Genomic DNA, 17,596 nt, shown 5'->3' with positions numbered 1-17,596 from the left:
AGGTTGACATTCCATACATTAGACATGTGTTTGTACAGTTAGCCCATTTTTTTTCAGCCTGACTTGGCACATGCCTGTAATCCTAGTCCTAGGGAGACTGAAACAGGAGGATCGCAGGTTTGTGGCCAGCCTCAGCTACTTAGGCCCTCCAAAATTTAGTGAGACCCTGTTTTCTTTTTTTAATAATAATTTTTATATGTATGTGGATCATATTGAAAATGGCATATATTCAGACAGTGCTTAGTGCCCCCCTTGCTTCCCCTTTCTCCCCTCCCAACAACGAGTGTCCAAGTTGAGACCCTGTTTTCAATTAAAAATTTAAAAGTTGGGCTGAGGGTGTAACTTAGAGGGAGAATGCCCCTAGGCTCAATCCCCAAATACCACACACATACAAATAAATACATAAGTAATTTTTTTCAACATTCATCATTAAAAAATATGAGTTTTTGTGGTACTGGGCATTGAACTCAAGGGCATTCTACCTCCATGCTACACCCTCAGCACCATTGTGTTTTTGGTTTTGAAATAGGATCTCATCTCACCAGGTTGCTGAGAGTCTTGTTAAGTTACTGGTGCTCTTCTTGAACCTGCAATCCTCCTGTCTCAGCCTCCCAAGTACTAGTATTGCAGACATGCATCACCATGCCGGCTTATTTTTTGTTTTGAAATAGAGTCTTGCTATGCTACTCAGACTGTCCTCAAACCTGTGATCCTCCTATCTCAGTCTCCCAAGCACTGGGATTACAGGGTACTCCACCAACATCCGGCAAAAAATGCCTATTTATGTTCTTCATAGATGTTGTATGATGCTCTTTAATATATAAAAAACAGGTCAATTGCTCATAATACCACTACCTAGGAATATAATGATGGCAAAACATCCTTCATTTTTCTCTACATATACATGTGTAAAAAAAATTTTAACAAGAAATGGGATTCTGTTACATATACTGATTTATTTTCCCCTTTCCTGGTTCTTACTAATGCCCTCTTCATAGAAACCCACTGTAATACATTTAGTATTGTGCTCTGAACAGGAGTGTGTGTGTGTGTGTGTGTGTGTGTGTGTGTGTGTGTGTGTGTGTGTGTTAAAGTTTACATAAATGTTGGTTTGGGCAGCGCACTCCTAAACTTAGTACTTGGGAGTCTAAGACAGAAGGATGGAGGTTTCAGAGCCAGACTCAGCAGTTTATCAAGGCCTTCCACAACTTCATGAGACCTTGTTTCAAAATAAAAACTAAAAATAGGGCTAATAGGGCTGTGGGTTTAGCTCAGAGACAGAATGTCCCTGGGCTCAAGCCCCAATAACACACACACGCACGCACGCACGCACGCACGCACGCACGCGCTTGATGCTGCCCTACAAGTCTACTTTGGTTTCCAACTTTTCCCCAGAACTCAGTTCTTTTTATCCTTCTGTGTGTGTCTTGGGTGTCTCTGCATGGGGTCCCATAATATGTAGCAGCCACATGTACCTGTCTGTTCCCCAGAATGCACATCCAGTGCAACAAAGTCTCTATACCAGGCACAGCAGGATGTCCTCTTGCACTACACCCGTTTACGGTTGAGGACAAGGAAGTTTCCTGTCCTGACAGCATCACATCCTCACCAACAGTTATTGTTACCTTTGTTTTGGTTTTGCCCTTTTGGAGACAGGGATAAAATAATATTTTGTTTTTATTTGCATTCTCTGCTTAATGATACATTTGAGCTTCTCTTCATACATTTCAGCTGTTCATGCTTCCCTGGCTATGAATTGCATGTCCATATCTCTTGTATCTTTTGCCAAATTTTCAGCTGTTTCTTCCCATTTCCTTTTTGACTTTCAGGGGTTTTCTGTATATTGTAGACATTTGCAGTAGTTGTTAGTTACAGAATTTATAAATACCTTCTTCCAGCCTATTAACTTTGTGCTATATATACCTGGAAGTTTTTTCACTTCATTATATATTGAATGTTTTCCAGATCTTTAAATGTTTGTTTCTACTACACAATTTTTAATACAGTGATACTTGAGAAACTGTTCCATAAACAGACAATAGTACTGCCCCTCAATTCTCTAAGGAACACATTAATGTGTTTTTTATCATGTGAAGTGAGTTGCTAATTCAGTTTTTTCAGTCCACTAGAAGTTCCTGATTAAAACGTAGTCTGAGCTAGGCATGGTGGTGCATGCATGTAATCCCAGCATTTGTGAGGCTGAGACAGGAAGACTGTAGTTTGTGGACAGCCTCAGCTACTTAGTGAGGCCCTTTGCAACTCAGTGAGACTCTATTTTAAAATAAAGGATAAAAAATAGGACTGGGGATAAGCTTGGAGGTAGAATGCCCCTGGGCTCTATTCCCCACACCTCCGATCCCCAGGGCCTGACACACAAAAGGTATTATTTAAGTGGAATAAGGCATGAAAAAGAAAACAAAATAAATTAAGGCTTATTTAGACAAAGAATAGAGTCTTTAAATGTTCTCTCTCTCTCTCTCTCTCTCTCTCTCTCTCACACACACACACACACACACACACACACACACACACACACACACAAAGAAACCTAGTCTGATTACAAACTATAAACATTACTTGATTTATGTAACAAATGAGTTTTGTTTATTTTTTAATTAAATCTGCTTCTTCTGCAGCATATATTCTGGAAAAAAATCACATCATAGATAAGTCATTTAGGAGTAAAATGTTGTCTTTAGACAACATTAATTGTAACATTTCACACAACTTTGTATTATTTTATTAAATCTTTCTTTAAGTGGAATTGGGTATGAAAAAGAAAGCAAAATAAATTGAGGCTTATTTACACAAAGAATAGAGCCTTTAAAATGTTCTTTTCTTAAACTTTTTTTTTTAAGTGTAGTTTTAGGTTTATTCTTCCTGAAGGTAGAAGGAGCCAAATTCTAAAATGTGATTCATAACAAGTATTCCTCAGAAAAAGGAAGGACTCTAGACCCTCTGCAGTGCTACAGTTCACTGGGAATGTCTAGAGGGGCTGGCTGCTGTTCAGGCATTTCTCAAACTTGTTTGATCTTAGGTCGATTTGATAGTAAGTGTCCAGGGAATCCGAGGTTGCCTGGGATTTCACTTTTGGAGAACTCTGGGGTTGGACATATTGTTCAAAGGTCCCTGGTTTCTGTGCTGTATGGAAGGAGATGACTCCTCTGCCAAGTGACAAAAGCTCCAGAGTTGAACATGAACTCTGGAAGCAAATGTACTTACCATGTGCATAACGTGTACAGTTTGCTAAGAAATAGCAGCTTTAAGAGGAACACATGCTGAAACCTGTCTGATATGATTTAGACTACTCATGACAGGGCTGAGAAATAGCCAACAAAGCAAGAACGTGTGTGGCCTGGGAGCCAGGGAGCAGGCCGGGAGCCCTGATGGGCCCTGCCAGGAGTAGATGGGACCAGTAGCCACCCTGAACACCTCCCATTTGTCCATGGGTCTTAGAAGTCCCCCACTCCTCAGCCCCAGCCCGGATTCGAGCCCCCCATTCCCTTCTGCCATGGCATTCTGCTTCTCCAACAGCCTTTGCACTCTAAGATTTATCTAGCAGTGATTAATGATCAGTCTTCCTGATCAGTCTTCCTTGATACTTTGTAAGCTCCATGATAGTAGAAATTCTTTTTATTCCCCATACCTCCTATCCCCAGGGCCTGACACATAAGATGTATTCAGAAAATGCCTTTGAAAGACTGAGAAATCCCCCCCTCTGGTTCTGATAAGCATGTCTGATTCTGCAGTACCACTAGTGTGGATGGCTCCCTTGTCCCCACTGCTTCTCACTGTGACCTCTTGTGTGCTTTATTTGACAAGACCCCTGAGTGGCTGGACAGTGATTCCTGCCAAAAGTGTGATCAGCCTTTCTTCTGGAACTTCAAGCAAATGTGGGACAGTAAGAAAATTGGCCTTAGACAGGTGAGTGATTTGATGCTTCATCCAAATGTAATTGTGTGAGCCGAGCATGGTGGCACACGCTTGTAATCCCAGCATTTGAGAAGCTGTTTGCAGACAACCTCAGCTACTTACTGAGGCCCTTTGCAGCTCAGTAAGACTCTGTTTCAAAATAAAGAATAAAAATAGGGCTGGGGGGGAGTAGCTCAGAGGTAGAATGCCCTTGGGTTCCATCCCCAACACCACACACACAAAAAGTAATTGTGTGGAAATAACCTTGTAATCTTGGAAGAAATAGCACCTCTGTGTGGTGGGGTAAATTATTAGCCTTGTGACTGCACATTGATTCACCCCCTTTATCTACTGTAGCTCAATCCTACTAGATTGAGTTTTGTAGTAACTTGTTCTCAGGAAATAGTAGAAGGTGACGTTTTAGAGTTCTGATGGCATGTATTGAAATACTCCTTAAAATTACAGGTGCTATGCTTAGCTTGCATTTGTTCCAGAACATTAGACAAGTGTTGTTGTTTTAGTTTAGTGTTTGGTTCTGGGATTGAATCTAAGGCGGTCTACCTTTGAACTACACCTCCGGCCCTTTCTCTAGGTTTTGTTTTGGAACAAGGTCTCTCTAGGTTGCTGAGAATCTTGCTAATTTGTTGAGGCTGGCTTCCAACCTGCAGTCCTCCTGTTGCAGCCTCTCAAGTACTGGCGTTACAAGTTACAGGTGTGTGTCACCATGCCTAGCTACAAGTATTTATTTCTCTTTATTATTTTACTTCCCTTTTAGTTACTCTGATCTGCTTTTTTTTTTTCTTGGTACTGGGGATTGAACTCAAGGGCATTCTACCTCTGAACTACACCCCCAGCCCTTTTTACTTTTTCATTTTTTGAAACAGGGTCTCACTGGGTTGCCAAGAATCTCACTGAGGCTATCCTCAAACATGTGATCCTCCTATATCAACATCCCAAGAACTGAGATGACAGGTGTGCACCACCACACCCGGTTTTAGATCTGCTTTATAATTTATTTTCATTCAGATCCTGTCGCTCCATTTGGTCTTCCCAAAGGAGGACAAATGTTAGGTCACCTAGATTGAATGTGAGCAGTTATGAGCAACGGGTTGAATCAGACTTCATCTGTGTTCTTCCTCATCCAGCACTGTCATTGGGAGAGATGGCACTTCCTCAATGCACGCAGCTCTGGGATCACTAGTTCCTCTGTAGTTCACAGTGATGGTAATAGAAGGGGTGGATAGCTGGGCACGGTGGTACATCCCAGCACCTGGGAGACTAAGACAGGAGGATCGCATGTTTGAGGACAGCCTCAGCAAGTAGTAAGACTCTTATCAACCTAGCAAGACCCTGTTTCAAAATTAAAATAAAAAAATAGGGCTGAAACTGTAGCTCAGAGATAGAATGCCTCTGGGTTCAGTCCTTAGTACCACAAGAAAAAGAAGAAGAAGAAGGGTGGAGGGTGGGAAAAGCAGGAATGGAGAGCCAATCTGTTGGGATGTTTCCCAGAAGTCCTGGTTCTGAACACATAGAGCCCAAAGAGAAAAGAAACCAGTGTTCTCTTCTTAGGGTTCTGGCGTGTTCTTGCTTGGCATCCTCACCTGATGCCAGGTGACCTCAGTTGATCACACCTGCGTGTACCAGGAGGTCAGAGCCACAGCAGCCTCTCTTGTCTCCCTCCTTCAGCACCACTGCCGAAAGTGCGGGAAAGCCGTCTGCGGCAAGTGCAGCTCCAAGCGCTCCTCCATCCCCTTAATGGGCTTCGAGTTCGAAGTGAGGGTCTGTGACAGCTGCCACGAGGCCATCACGGATGAAGAGTAAGTCCCAGCAATCCTCAGGACTCTGCAGGTGAAGGGGAAAATACAGCCTGAGCTGCACTCAGCACTTTGGCCATGGCTCGCCTGGCCCTAGTTCCTTCCAGTTTGGAGTGTGGACCGTGGTAGTGGCAAAAGCCTGTCTTTGCCACCAAGAGATCTGTTATCTTGAAAGATAGGTGAAGAGAGAATACGCACAGAGAATTCATCTCTGTTCTTTTCTTAATCCCCAGGGTATCTGCATTTAAAGTAGATGCTCCCCAAACAAACCCTTCTGTCTGCTCATTTTCTTGAGAATTGCTCAGGACTGCAGGGGCCTGGTATTTGTTTTGTAGCCCAAGCTGGTATCTTTATAGGGATTGAATCAGCCTTTGGTCTTCAGTTTCCAGGAAGAGCTAAGCTACTTTACCTAAGAGGCAAATATTCCCAGTTGCCCACTACTTAGCTGGCCACTGGTCAGTCCTGCCCAGTACCCTAGGACCTTAAGTATGCTTTAGAAGGTGGAGCAAATCTATGTTGTCTTTTTAAAGGTGGCTAGTTGAAAAATGATTCCAGATACAAACAGAATTCTCTGGAACAAGCTTCCCCATTAGTGAGGTACAAGAGGTCTGATAAACTAAGAGGCTCTTGCCTAAGTATGTGTTTGTGTCATTGATTATTATCCACTCATAAATGATGAAACAAGTAAGCACATTCTTATTGAATGCTACAAGAGACCTCAGAGGTAGTCTAGTTTAATTCTTCATTTTATAAAGACCTGGTTCAGAGTCTGAGAGACTTTCAAATTAAGCCTAAATCTTTAATTCTGAAGTTTTAAAGTTATTATTTTTAGTATACTAAAGACCTATCTTGCAAGCTTATCTATAGAAAAAAGAAAGAATGACAGTATAAGTTAGAATGACAGTATATCTTAGACATTTTAACAATCATACCTTTCTTTTTATTAAATAGGCCAAGGTAGATTATTTTACTGGCAAGTCCTCCTCTTCAGTGAAAATTTATAAAAGCTTCATGGGTTTTAAAAGATTTCTCAAAAACATAGAGATTTCATAGATTGCATCAGAGCAATACCATTAGACAATAGGAGACTTTAAAAATCCTTTTACCTTACTATCTTTTTAAAATCCTATAACAAATCACCAAGGAATAGAAGCAGATCAGGAGAGCATTTCTAATGGTGAGGCAGTGTTAGCCATTAGACTAAAAATTAGAACTTAATGTCACCCTAGATCTCTGTAACTCTCATGTCACCCTTTATTCGTCTCACTTCTTTCAGACGTGCGCCCACGGCTACCTTCCATGACAGTAAACATAATATTGTGCATGTGCATTTTGATGCAACCAGGGGATGGTTACTGACTTCTGGAACTGACAAAGTTATTAAGGTGAGACACTCTCTTACTGAGCTTTCCACTGGGGCCTTATACAGACAGGAGCACCAAGAACACGTGAGGCTCTGTTCAGAAAGCTACCCTTAGCGTGAGCAAGGGTATTATTTGTCCTTTTAAAAGACAGATAATGCCGGGCGTGGTGGCACACGCTTGTAATCCCAGCATTCAGGAGGCTGAGACCAGAGGATCGCGGTTCATGGACAGCCTCAGCTATGTAGTGAGGCCCTCCACAACTTAGTGAGACCCTGTTCAAAATAAAGAATAAAAAATAGAGCAGGGGGTGTAGCTCAGAGGTCAAATGCCCCTGGGTTCCATCCCCAGACCTGCAAAAAAAAAAAAAAAAAGACAAATAATAGAGCCAGGTATGGTGATACATGCCTGTAATCCCAGTACTTGAGAGGCTGAGAAAGGAGGATTGAAGGTTCAGGAATGGCCTTGGCAACTTAGTAAGACTCTCAACAACTTAGTGAGACCCTTTTTCAAAAAAAGAGGGGGGTTGCGGGTGTAGCTTTGAGGTAGAATGCCCCTAGGTTCAATCTCCCAGAAGCAAAACAAAAAAACAAAGACAAACAATAGTCATATGTGCAGTGGTCAGAAGAAAGAGAGCGATGAGAAGGATCTCAGGGGTTCTACAGGGGAGGTGGTGCAGCTGGGGAAAGCTTCGTGAAGCAGGTGGGAGTGAGCTGAGCATTGAATGAAGGACAGGACTTGAATAAGCCAACGGGCAATAAACAACATCTTTTCCCAGTGAGATCAATTAACCCAAGAGCATTCAGCTGGGGCTTCTCTGAGGCCTGTGGTAGACCACATGGATTCAGTGTCACCGCAGAGGCCCGGGACAGAGGGTGTCCCAGGTCATGCCCACCTCGTTCTTGGGGCAGCAGCAAGATGAGGTGGTTAAATAACCCCCTTTGAGATTTCAGGCATGTCTAATGTAAATTCCGGGAGCCTTGATTATTTTTGACATCTTACGGAATTATTTAGTAGATTGAATGAGAAGGTATGGAAAGAACACAGCACATGTTTGATGTCCAGTATATTAGTTCCCTTCCTCATTAGATGGATCTGATCTGCCTTTATTCTTCATTAGCTGAGTCAAAACTTTAAGCTGCCCTTTTCCTGCTTTTGAATTTTGTAGATTTAGAAATCACAGTATGTATTTGCCTTATAAATGAAAAGTAGTCACACAAATTCAGTTTTAAGGACTGTTTATCCTGAACACAATTTGATTTTAATTCATCTTCTGTCTTCTTTTTCTTCTTACAGTTGTGGGATATGACCCCAGTAGTGTCTTGATGATTCTCCCAGCAATCAAAAAGATAGTATTTACTAAGGAAACGGTTGTTCTAATCCCAATCATTACTGGAGAAGTAAAGCATTCGTGTGAGAAGTAGGAGAAGCTGAAGGCCAGCGATGAGTTTGCATTCTGCCTATGCAGTCAGTGGAGAACTAGCAGCAGGACACTTGCAGGGACTCTTCAACTTGTTCATACGATATAAAAGAAGATATTTTTTTAACAAATGGTTTATACAGTCTGGCTGTGCTACATTGTTTTGAGTATACTGAAAATCTGTGTAGGGTGTTTTTTGCATTTTTCCACCTTCTATGTTACTCATTCCTTTCTGTGTTGGAGAAATGAGGGAAGTATCTGTTCAGGGCGTTTGGGTGATTATAAAGTGGTTTCCACGTATGCTTCATCTCAGCATGTATTGTGTGGCCAGTATCTTTTCCTTTTCTTCTCTCTTCATCTGCCAGAACCTTCTCTGCTTTTCTCCAGAATATTTGTATTTTTCACTGCTTATTCACAGTGTTCCTGCTTTCACGTCCTCAGTGGACAGTTGGAACTATTTGTGTGGATCCACCAGCCGATTTCCCCTCTCACCTGAAGAATGATCCACGGATGTTGTCAAACTCGTGCATAGTCTTCCCAAGTAGAAATGACCTGTCTCTGCCTCAGTTTTCCGTCTTTGCCACCCTAGAAAGTGCTGTGAGAAACCATCGTCCTCCCACCAGTACATCCTTAGAACTCAGAGCCTCCACCACCAGTGCCTGGATCAGTTCGCATTCAGTTGGAGCCTCCCGAGCCTTTCAAGTTTTCTTTTTTTTTCAGATATCCCTTCTTTACTCATGACATTCTAAACAAAGAAAGCAAACAGAAGCCTGGCTGCTCCGAAGCCTGTTGTGCGTGACGTCATCTCTGAACTTGAACGTGTATCATGTTAAGATTGCTGCCTTGCTCTGTTCCTGCCATTTGGATTCCCCTCCCCTTTTAAAACTAGATAGCCAAACATTTTTATCTTGTGGTATTTAATCAGAATACTTTACACACTTTTATGCTAAGATTGAATGTGATCTGAGACATAAAGGTACTGAATCCTACCGCTTCCGCTCTGCCCCTGTTGGGAACATACAAGAGGACTTGAAGTGAGCCTGAAGAATTCTTAATGCTAAAGAAATCCAATCAAGTTTGATAAAATAAGTAACTCGCCTCCAGCTATTGAAGTCCTTTTAAAAAATCTTATTTTCACCCATAAAAAATAGAATTAAAATTAGCATGTGCCCAGTACCTGCTCCGCTCTGAGCACTTTACCACCTAATTGGATCCTCATCTGGAAGAAATATCAGGGGGATCACTAAATCTCCTGAGGATCTGTAGGTTAAATAAAATCTTGTAGATAAACAGGCCAATTTCCTGCCCTTCCCTACCCAGCCTTCCCTCCAAAGTATCTTATTGGCTTCTAATGTGACAGTTTGGGGTGGTAGGTGGAATTTAAATGAAATCAAAATCATCCTTACTATTTTTTTCCCTTTGCTGGAAAGCTATTTCTCCCCTACAATCATGTGTTGCTTTTCTAACTGGGGGACATACCACAAGCCATACTTGAATAGCACCCCTAACATTGGCAAAGTTTTCTTCCTGGGGACAGAGCTTCCTGGAGGTGATTCTGCCACCCAGCACTGGGAGGCGGAGCCGGGGTGTGTGCCTCAGGCAGCCACAGCACCGGACAACCTCACCTGAGACCAGAACTGTGAGGATGCAAGCACGCACCACGAAGTCATAGCCACGTGTCACTTAGGCCTTGCCGTGCTGCTCTTGCTGGCGCTCACTCAGTGCTATTATAACTACTTGGAGTCCTTTTTGCATGATTGCATTGTGAGAAAGCTTTAAAAAGGGAATTAAATTTAAAATATTCAAATACCTATTCTGTATTATCGCTAGAACCTGAAGCTTCTTACTAAATTGTCTCTAATAGAGTACTGCAAGCTGGAAATGCAGGATAGAAATGAATCAATCTGTTTTCTCTTCCTGAACCTCAGAGCTGGGTTTGCACAGGGAAGAACACAGGATCAGGGAAGCAGGGGTCCCAGCACCCAGTGAGCCTTGCACAGATTCCTAGATCAGTATAGGTGAGTTCTGATCTCACTTGGGAGCCACCTGTCCAGTTAGGGACACACATGTACCCGGTGGTCACTCTGCCCCAAGAGCCTGTGCATCTCCCCAGCCACCTCCCGCCCAGCACGGCTGTGGCCCAGTCCACAGAGCCATTCATTGCTGAGGCCTCGCTGGTGGTGAGAATCATGAGCTGAAACTTACAAGTGCATCTGTATCTATTCCTCTGCCCCCTTCTTTCCTCTTATCTGTGTGGATGCTTTAATTTAGTGGAAAGGTTAGCAAGGCAGCTGTGTGAGTCTGTAATACTGTGAATTCCTGAGTTCTACGCTGTCTCTACTACTTTAACTCATAGAGAAATGTGTGCTGACTTTAGGTATCTTCCAAGCTTTTTGTGGAAAACGGGGCCTCGTTCATCAGGAGTGAACGCTGGCTTCAGTCTTGGCTTTTCTGTGTTGGTGAAAATCAGTTCTTGTTTTACCCTGTTGAACTTGCACTTTACATATGTTTTTGCTCTGTTACTTAGACAACACCTCAGGTCTGGTGAACAATGCGTACCGTGACGGTGCTGGGGAAGTGGCAAAACCACATGTATCATACACAGCGTTGTTCCCTATTTGGTCGAATAAAACCAATCTCGTGCTCTTGGTTATTTGAAAGGAATGACATTACCAGAGCCTTCAGCTGCCTGGGCATGTCTCCACAGTAGCAAAAGTGGTCTTAGACTAAGTACTCTGAATCTTGTGTCATTTTATATGAGGTCAGTCAACCATAATGTGTTTCTTATTTGACTGAATTATTCAGAGAATCATAAAGTCACAAAACTGGGAGGGATCTTGAGATCTAGAATGTTCCAAACAGAAAACACTTTTGTCATAGCAGGAAGTTAGTTAAAACTGAGATGCAAGCAAGAGAAACTAAAAGAATATTCAAGGAACAGTTGTTTTTTAAAAATACCTTGTAACAGCATGAGGAGGAGGAGCGACTCCAGGTCCCGAGTCTGGGAGCTCTCTAGAACCAGGTTCATATCTCTCGTAGTGAGCATGTTTAAGGCCACTTTGGGCCCTGGCCCTGTGGTTCTGAGTGGGCATGTACAGTATCAGAAGGCAGTTATTGCAGTTCTTCACCCACATAAACTCCTTCCCCACAGACCACCCAGTGGCAAAATTGGCATAAATCCTGGGACCCTGCAAATGCTGCTCCCCCACTGTAGAAGGGCCTGCTGCTTGTGTTCCTCTTATGAACGTTACTTTTCCACCTTCTAAGATTCATTTTCTAAAAGCATAAAATGGTTTAACATCAGTCCTCAAAGCTTGGATTTTAGCACTTAAGCTCAAGAATAGCTCTAAACTATATGTCACAGTTAGTGGATATAAAATACTCATTGAGATTCCTTCTTTTTTTTTTTTGCCTTTTTGTAGTAGTTTAATTTTCTCTTTTTTAAAACAATGCTAGGTTAAGTAATGCTGGGTTAGTGGGCATAAAATACTCATTGGGATTTTTTTTCCTTTTTATAAAGTAATGCTGGGCTAAATTTTTCCTGGTGTGAAAGTGGACATAGAGCAACTCAACTAGAAGACACAGGAATTAGACCCACTTTGAACATCATGTTTTCTAGATGGTCCTTGAGCTTCGAGTCCATGTCACCCCCGTCGTACCCCAAGCTTTGAGCTAAGCACTGGGTCACCAGGTCCCTGGCTGGTTAAATGCCCTACAAATATGTAAGCGGGTCCTTTCGGCACCATGTGATTAATGTAATGATAGAGGCGTGCATGGGGTCTCATCATAGGAGCCCTCTGGGCCCGACCAGCAGGGGCACAGGAGTGACTTGGCAGAGGAAAGAACTTGTGAGCTGAGTTGTCAGAGGAGAGACATGAAGGGGAGGAAGGGAAATCTAGACAGGCAGAAACAGCACAAACAAGCCTGAAATTTGGTGTTAGGGGAACATCAAGTGGCTTCGGAGAGGGGAGGCGCAGACAGACCCCATGGTAGGGTTGCTCAGAGGCTCACCCTGCAGCCAGTGCTTTTGTACTGGGGATTGAACCCAGGGGCATTCTACCTCAGCTATACCCTCAGATCTTTTGATTTACTTATGTAAATCAGGATCTCATTCAATTGCTGAGGGTCTCACTAAGTTGTTGAGACTGGCCTTGAACCTGTATCTTCCTGTCTCAGCCTTCCAAATATTGGGATTATAGGCATGCACTACCACTCCCAGCTTACATTTGATTTTCTTTGGAAATCTCAACAACTGGCATGGGCAAATGACCCCTAGTAACTAACTTGGGACCTTTCTGGATGTGCTGCCTTTCACCAGAGGCTGTAACATGGAGCTGGAGACCATGACGTACATGTCCTTGGGCCTGGGAGAACCTACAGACTAATCCATGGGTGGGCTGCACTCTGCTGCCTGCCCTGGCCACCCTCGTGAGAGGAGAGTGCATGGCGAGGTGTGGCCGTGCAGGAGCAGGCGTGCTAAGTGCTGCAGACACAACTGGGTAGCTGCCACCTTCCCATCCTTCTTGGCCTTAGACTGCCCTCAAACGTAACAGATCATTTTAGTACAGTGTGAAAGGTTGGAAAAATCTTTTCATGGGATCACCCGCCAAGTGGAAAGGAAGGATTTTTTTCAATTCAGGGGTCACACAGCCACCATGTGGGAAACCTGGCTCTGTTAAGGCAGGAGCACTATGGCAGGGTTGGGCAAAGCCTATTTCTTTGAGGGTTTTTGTTGTTTTGTTTGTTTTGCAGTACTGTTTTGCAGTTTTGTTTGTCTGTTTTGCAGTACTGGGAATGGAACCCAGGGGCCCTCTACCACTGAGCCACAGTCCTTTTTGAGACAGAGTCTCCCTAAGTCATCCAGGCTGGCCTTGAACTTGTGATCCTCCTACGTTGGCCTCCTGAGTCACTGGGATTACAGGTGTGCACTACCACACCTGGCCAGATCCTATTTCTTGCTGTTACATTATTTTCCTTAAGACCCAAGTATCTTATATCCTTAACTGAATTCAGAAGCATCTAAGTTCATGTTTAAACTTTAGCTCAGCTTTACAACCAAGAAACATACCACTTTTCAGGTTTACTTTTCATATCTGTCATACACACACACACACACACACACACACACACACACACACAAATACATACCCTTTTTTTTCATGTGTGTGACTAGCCACATTCTACCACTGAGTTATGCTCTCAACCCTTTTTATGTTTTAATTTTGAAACAGGTTCCTGTTGAGTTGCCCAAGCTGGCCTTAAACTTATGCTCTTTCTATATCAGCCTCCCAAGCTTGGGATTAAGACATGCACACCACACCTGGCACATTTCTGCTTTTTAACATACCCTTTCCATCAAGAATCCTCTGTGGGTGGGTCTAACATGACAGCAGTGTCTAAAAATTAAGTCTGAGCTGGGCGTGGTGTCTCATGCTTGTAATCCCCACGCTGGGAGGCAGACAGGAGGATGGCGCAGGTTCGAAGCCAGCCACGCGCGCTGGCTTAGGAGACCCTGTTTCCAAATAAAAATGTAAAAATAGGTCTGGGAGTGTAGCCCGGAGGTAGAAGGGCTTCCAGGAACCCCAGTACCACCAAAAAAATAAAAAATAAAAAAATAAAAATTAGGTCTGTCCTGAACCCTAATGGGACCCGTCATTGAATTGCCTGTGCCGAGGGAATTTTTAAGAGACAATAGATAGCCCCTTGTCAGAGATGTTGAAAAGGAGGTTTAAGTTATGAGTGAGGGGTAAATTTTGAAAGTCCTTCTTAAAATTCCTTCTAGTCCTGTGACTTCATGATTCCATGAATGCCATTTATTACATTGAGCAACCCAAACCATCACCAGTCCTATGGCTGACTTCACTCAGACAAAGAATATATTGCCAGTAAATTGCTTTCGGATTTTTTTTTTTTTTTTTTGTATCTAGGACCTAATAGATTTGGTCCTAGAAAAAGATAGCAGAAGTGGAAGTTAATCATGGTACCATCTCATCAAAAATAAATACCTCAAAATGTTCACCTTTACGAGTCAAGAGTATCTGACTATTTGGGGACAAGAAAAAAAAGTGTCTGGAAATTGCAGGTTGGTTCAAAGGTTAGATTTGGAATTTAACCTTGATGTTTATGATTTTTTTTTCTTGATTTTCTGAGATGCATGAGAGGGTGAGCTATATAACTTTAAAAAAAGGGAAAGTGGTTTGAAAAGGTATTTTATGTACAAAGATACTTTATTGTCATCTAAGTAGATGGCAGCCTTTTGTCATTAGTGCCCACCAGTATGAAGTACAGACCAAAAGGTATCGTGGTTAGCCGTTGTACTTATATTTTTGTGTCTTATGCCATGCTTTTTAAACAACTTTGTTTTTCAAGGTACTGTCACTTCACAAAAGCAAATCTGGAAAGTACAAAAACTTTCATTAACTGGATGGCAGGGCTGGTGCCTGCCACCCCCGCAGTCAGAACCAGGGTCACGGACTCTTCCATGCTATGCGGCCATGAGACTGTGGCCCATTCTGGACCTGGCTGCAGTGGACATGTTGCTTTCTGATTTCTTTTTCTGGAATGAGGAGAGTCCCCAAGGGGTTGGGCCGAGAATGTGGTGAGCCGCGAGCTGACACACATCTGTCCAGGGTGGTTCTAGCCAAACCCCTCTGGCATTTGCCATGCTCTTTGCCATTGGTTTCCACCAACCAGCCTGACTGGTTTTGCCTTGACCTTCTGAATGTGATGCCCTGGTTCTGGGCAAGGGAGCAGGTGTGTTTTGATGTCAGGATTCGGTCCCACGTCCCATGCTGCTGAATGCCGCTCATTTTCCCACTGTGCTGCCCTCTAGCCTCTAATGTACGTGTGGCCGTTACCAGTGTAAGGCCCCGTGCAGAGTTGCCTCCATGGTTTAAAATAAATATCTGTGAATACCTGCCTGCAGTTGTGGTCCCATCACTGTTGCTCTGCGTGACCCCTGATGCCCTACAACCCTGTTGGTGCCACCCTGGTGGGCTCTGGCCCGGCAGGGTGAGTGAGTGAGTGGGGAACTTTTCAGATCACTCCTGACCTAGCTATCCAGACCTCAGAGAGCGCCGAAGTCTGGAGACACAGGGAGCCACTGTCACAGCACTGAGCCCAGCACATGGGTGGCAGCCATGTGGTCCTTTGCTGTAAGTCTCCTTCTACTGATAAAGTGTCCAAATGAGGAGAAAAGACTCTGGGCCAGAAACAGCCAGAGAAAGCCTCTGAAAACGTGTGATGTCCTTTCGCTGGAGAAGAAAATCAATACAAGAAGATATCTGACAACCCCTCTGCTGTGGAGTAGCCAGCGAGTGGTGGTGGGGTGGTGGGGTGCCCCAGCACAGACTCACCCATTCTTCAGAAGCCCCACCCGCCTCCTGTGAAGAGGAGAGGTGGTTAGTGCGGTCCGCCTTGGAAGACACCTCCCCTCCAGGTAGCTGCGCCCAGAGAGATCCTGGCCCCGGGGTCCCTGGCTGGTGACCCCCTGGACCAAGTGTGTCTCAACATCAAGGAGCCACACCTATCTGGGTGTTCCTCTGCCATGGGCCATGAGCCCTGTGTATTTAACCTTGAACAGACAAGAATTTATCTGGATGAACGCTAACTCTGTTCTTTGGTGGTGTTACTACTTTCTCAGGAGTCACTAAGAGATGGATTGGTGTAACTTAAAGCTTATATCAAAGTGGAGCCCCAGTTGCCAAGTACATTATTGAAGCCACTCCTAATTGTGAGAAAATGTCAGCCAGGCCTTGTTTGAATTGTTTGTATAAATATGCAGGGCATCTCGGTGATGCACGGCCACGGCTCACTCCTGGGCTCAGGCGCAGCTGTACAGTGGTCAGCCTCTGAGCACGGGAGAAGAGTCCACAGGGAGTGCATGTCTCCCACCTGTGTCCCCGCACACTGACAGTGTTGCTTAATCAGCTCAGTGTTTTTTTTAAAACATTCTCAAGTAAATGAGAGATTTAAAAAGAACTTGCCTCAGAAAATCAAAGTTAGCTTGTTCAGAACCCCAGCTGAGTGCCTTTTAAAAATAAAAGTTCCCAGGTTGGGGATGTAGCTCAGTGGTGGAATGCTTGCCTGGCATGCGCCAGGCCCTGGGTTCCATCCCCAGCACATCAATAACAAATAAAGTAGCCAGATGTGGCAGCACACACCTGTAATCCCAGTGCTTGGTAGGCAAAGACAAGAAGACTGCAGGTTTGAGACCAGCCTCGGCAGCTTAGTGAGGCCCTGTTTCAAAATAAAAAATAAAATGGGGTGGGGGGCGTAACTCAGAGGTAAAATACTCATAGATTCAATCTCCAAGCCTACACATAATTGAAATAAAATAAAAGCTCCTGTTCCTCATAAGTGCCTCATTGCTACAGGGCATCTTTAGGGGGAGGGTGAAGCAGAGCTTGTTCTCTGGATCCTAGTCCACACCTTCTGGGCGATTCTACTTTCTCGAGGGATTCTGGCCATGCATGCGTTAAGTCTGGCCTGGCCTCTTTAAATCTCAATGTAGCCGGGCATGGTGGCGCATGCTTGTAATCCCAGTGCTTGGGAGGCAGAGACAGGAGGATCGCGCTGGTTCCGGAGCCAGCCTCGAAGGCTTAAGAGACCCTATTTCCAAATAAAAAAATATAAAATAGGTCTGGGAGTGTAGCCCGGAGGTAGAAGGGCTTCCAGGAACACCAGTACTACAAATATAAATAAAAAAATAAATAAATAATCTCAATGTACCAGTATTGGGAATGGCCTAGGAAGATTTGAGAAAGCTATGATTATTAATATATTTCAAAAATTGGGTGAGGGGCAAATCTGTGCAAGGACTTGGTTCCTGCCTAAAAGCAGGGAACTATTCCAATGTAAATTAACCTGGCTAAAGGTGATTAACAAGTCAATAGGAGAAGAGAACTAGGCCTGTCTCTATCTAAAGACAGATCTACATGATTGGATAAGCTAGCTAAGATGGTAGGAGGGGTCGACCTTCATGAAAGGAGACATCTTGCTACACCTTCCTGGGGGAGGTACCTTACAGGGACGTTCACTACGTCAGAATCACGTAAACAAGATGGAGGTTATGGGTATAAAAAGTCCGG

General features: G+C 43.8%; 1 protein-coding gene across 1 annotated transcript in view; it reads left to right on the top strand.

The window, feature by feature from the left end:
- WDFY2 (WD repeat and FYVE domain containing 2) overlaps positions 1–8,413 on the top strand; it is a gene marked incomplete at both ends in the record, with an annotated part of 198,564 nt that extends 190,151 nt beyond the window's left edge. Inside the window, 4 exons of the mRNA XM_080690249.1 lie at positions 3,823–3,924; positions 5,599–5,729; positions 7,003–7,111; positions 8,384–8,413. Of these exons, the coding sequence (XP_080546375.1) occupies positions 3,823–3,924; positions 5,599–5,729; positions 7,003–7,111; positions 8,384–8,413 (372 nt within the window). The remainder of the gene's footprint in view (positions 1–3,822; positions 3,925–5,598; positions 5,730–7,002; positions 7,112–8,383) is intronic.
- Between the last annotated feature and the right edge of the window lie 9,183 nt (positions 8,414–17,596).

Source organism: Muscardinus avellanarius (assembly GCF_963383645.1).
Source record: "Muscardinus avellanarius genome assembly, chromosome: 2".
NCBI classification, from domain to species: Eukaryota; Metazoa; Chordata; class Mammalia; order Rodentia; family Gliridae; genus Muscardinus; species Muscardinus avellanarius.
Note: the sequence above shows the minus strand (reverse complement) of the source record. Positions and strands in the feature narration are given on the sequence as shown.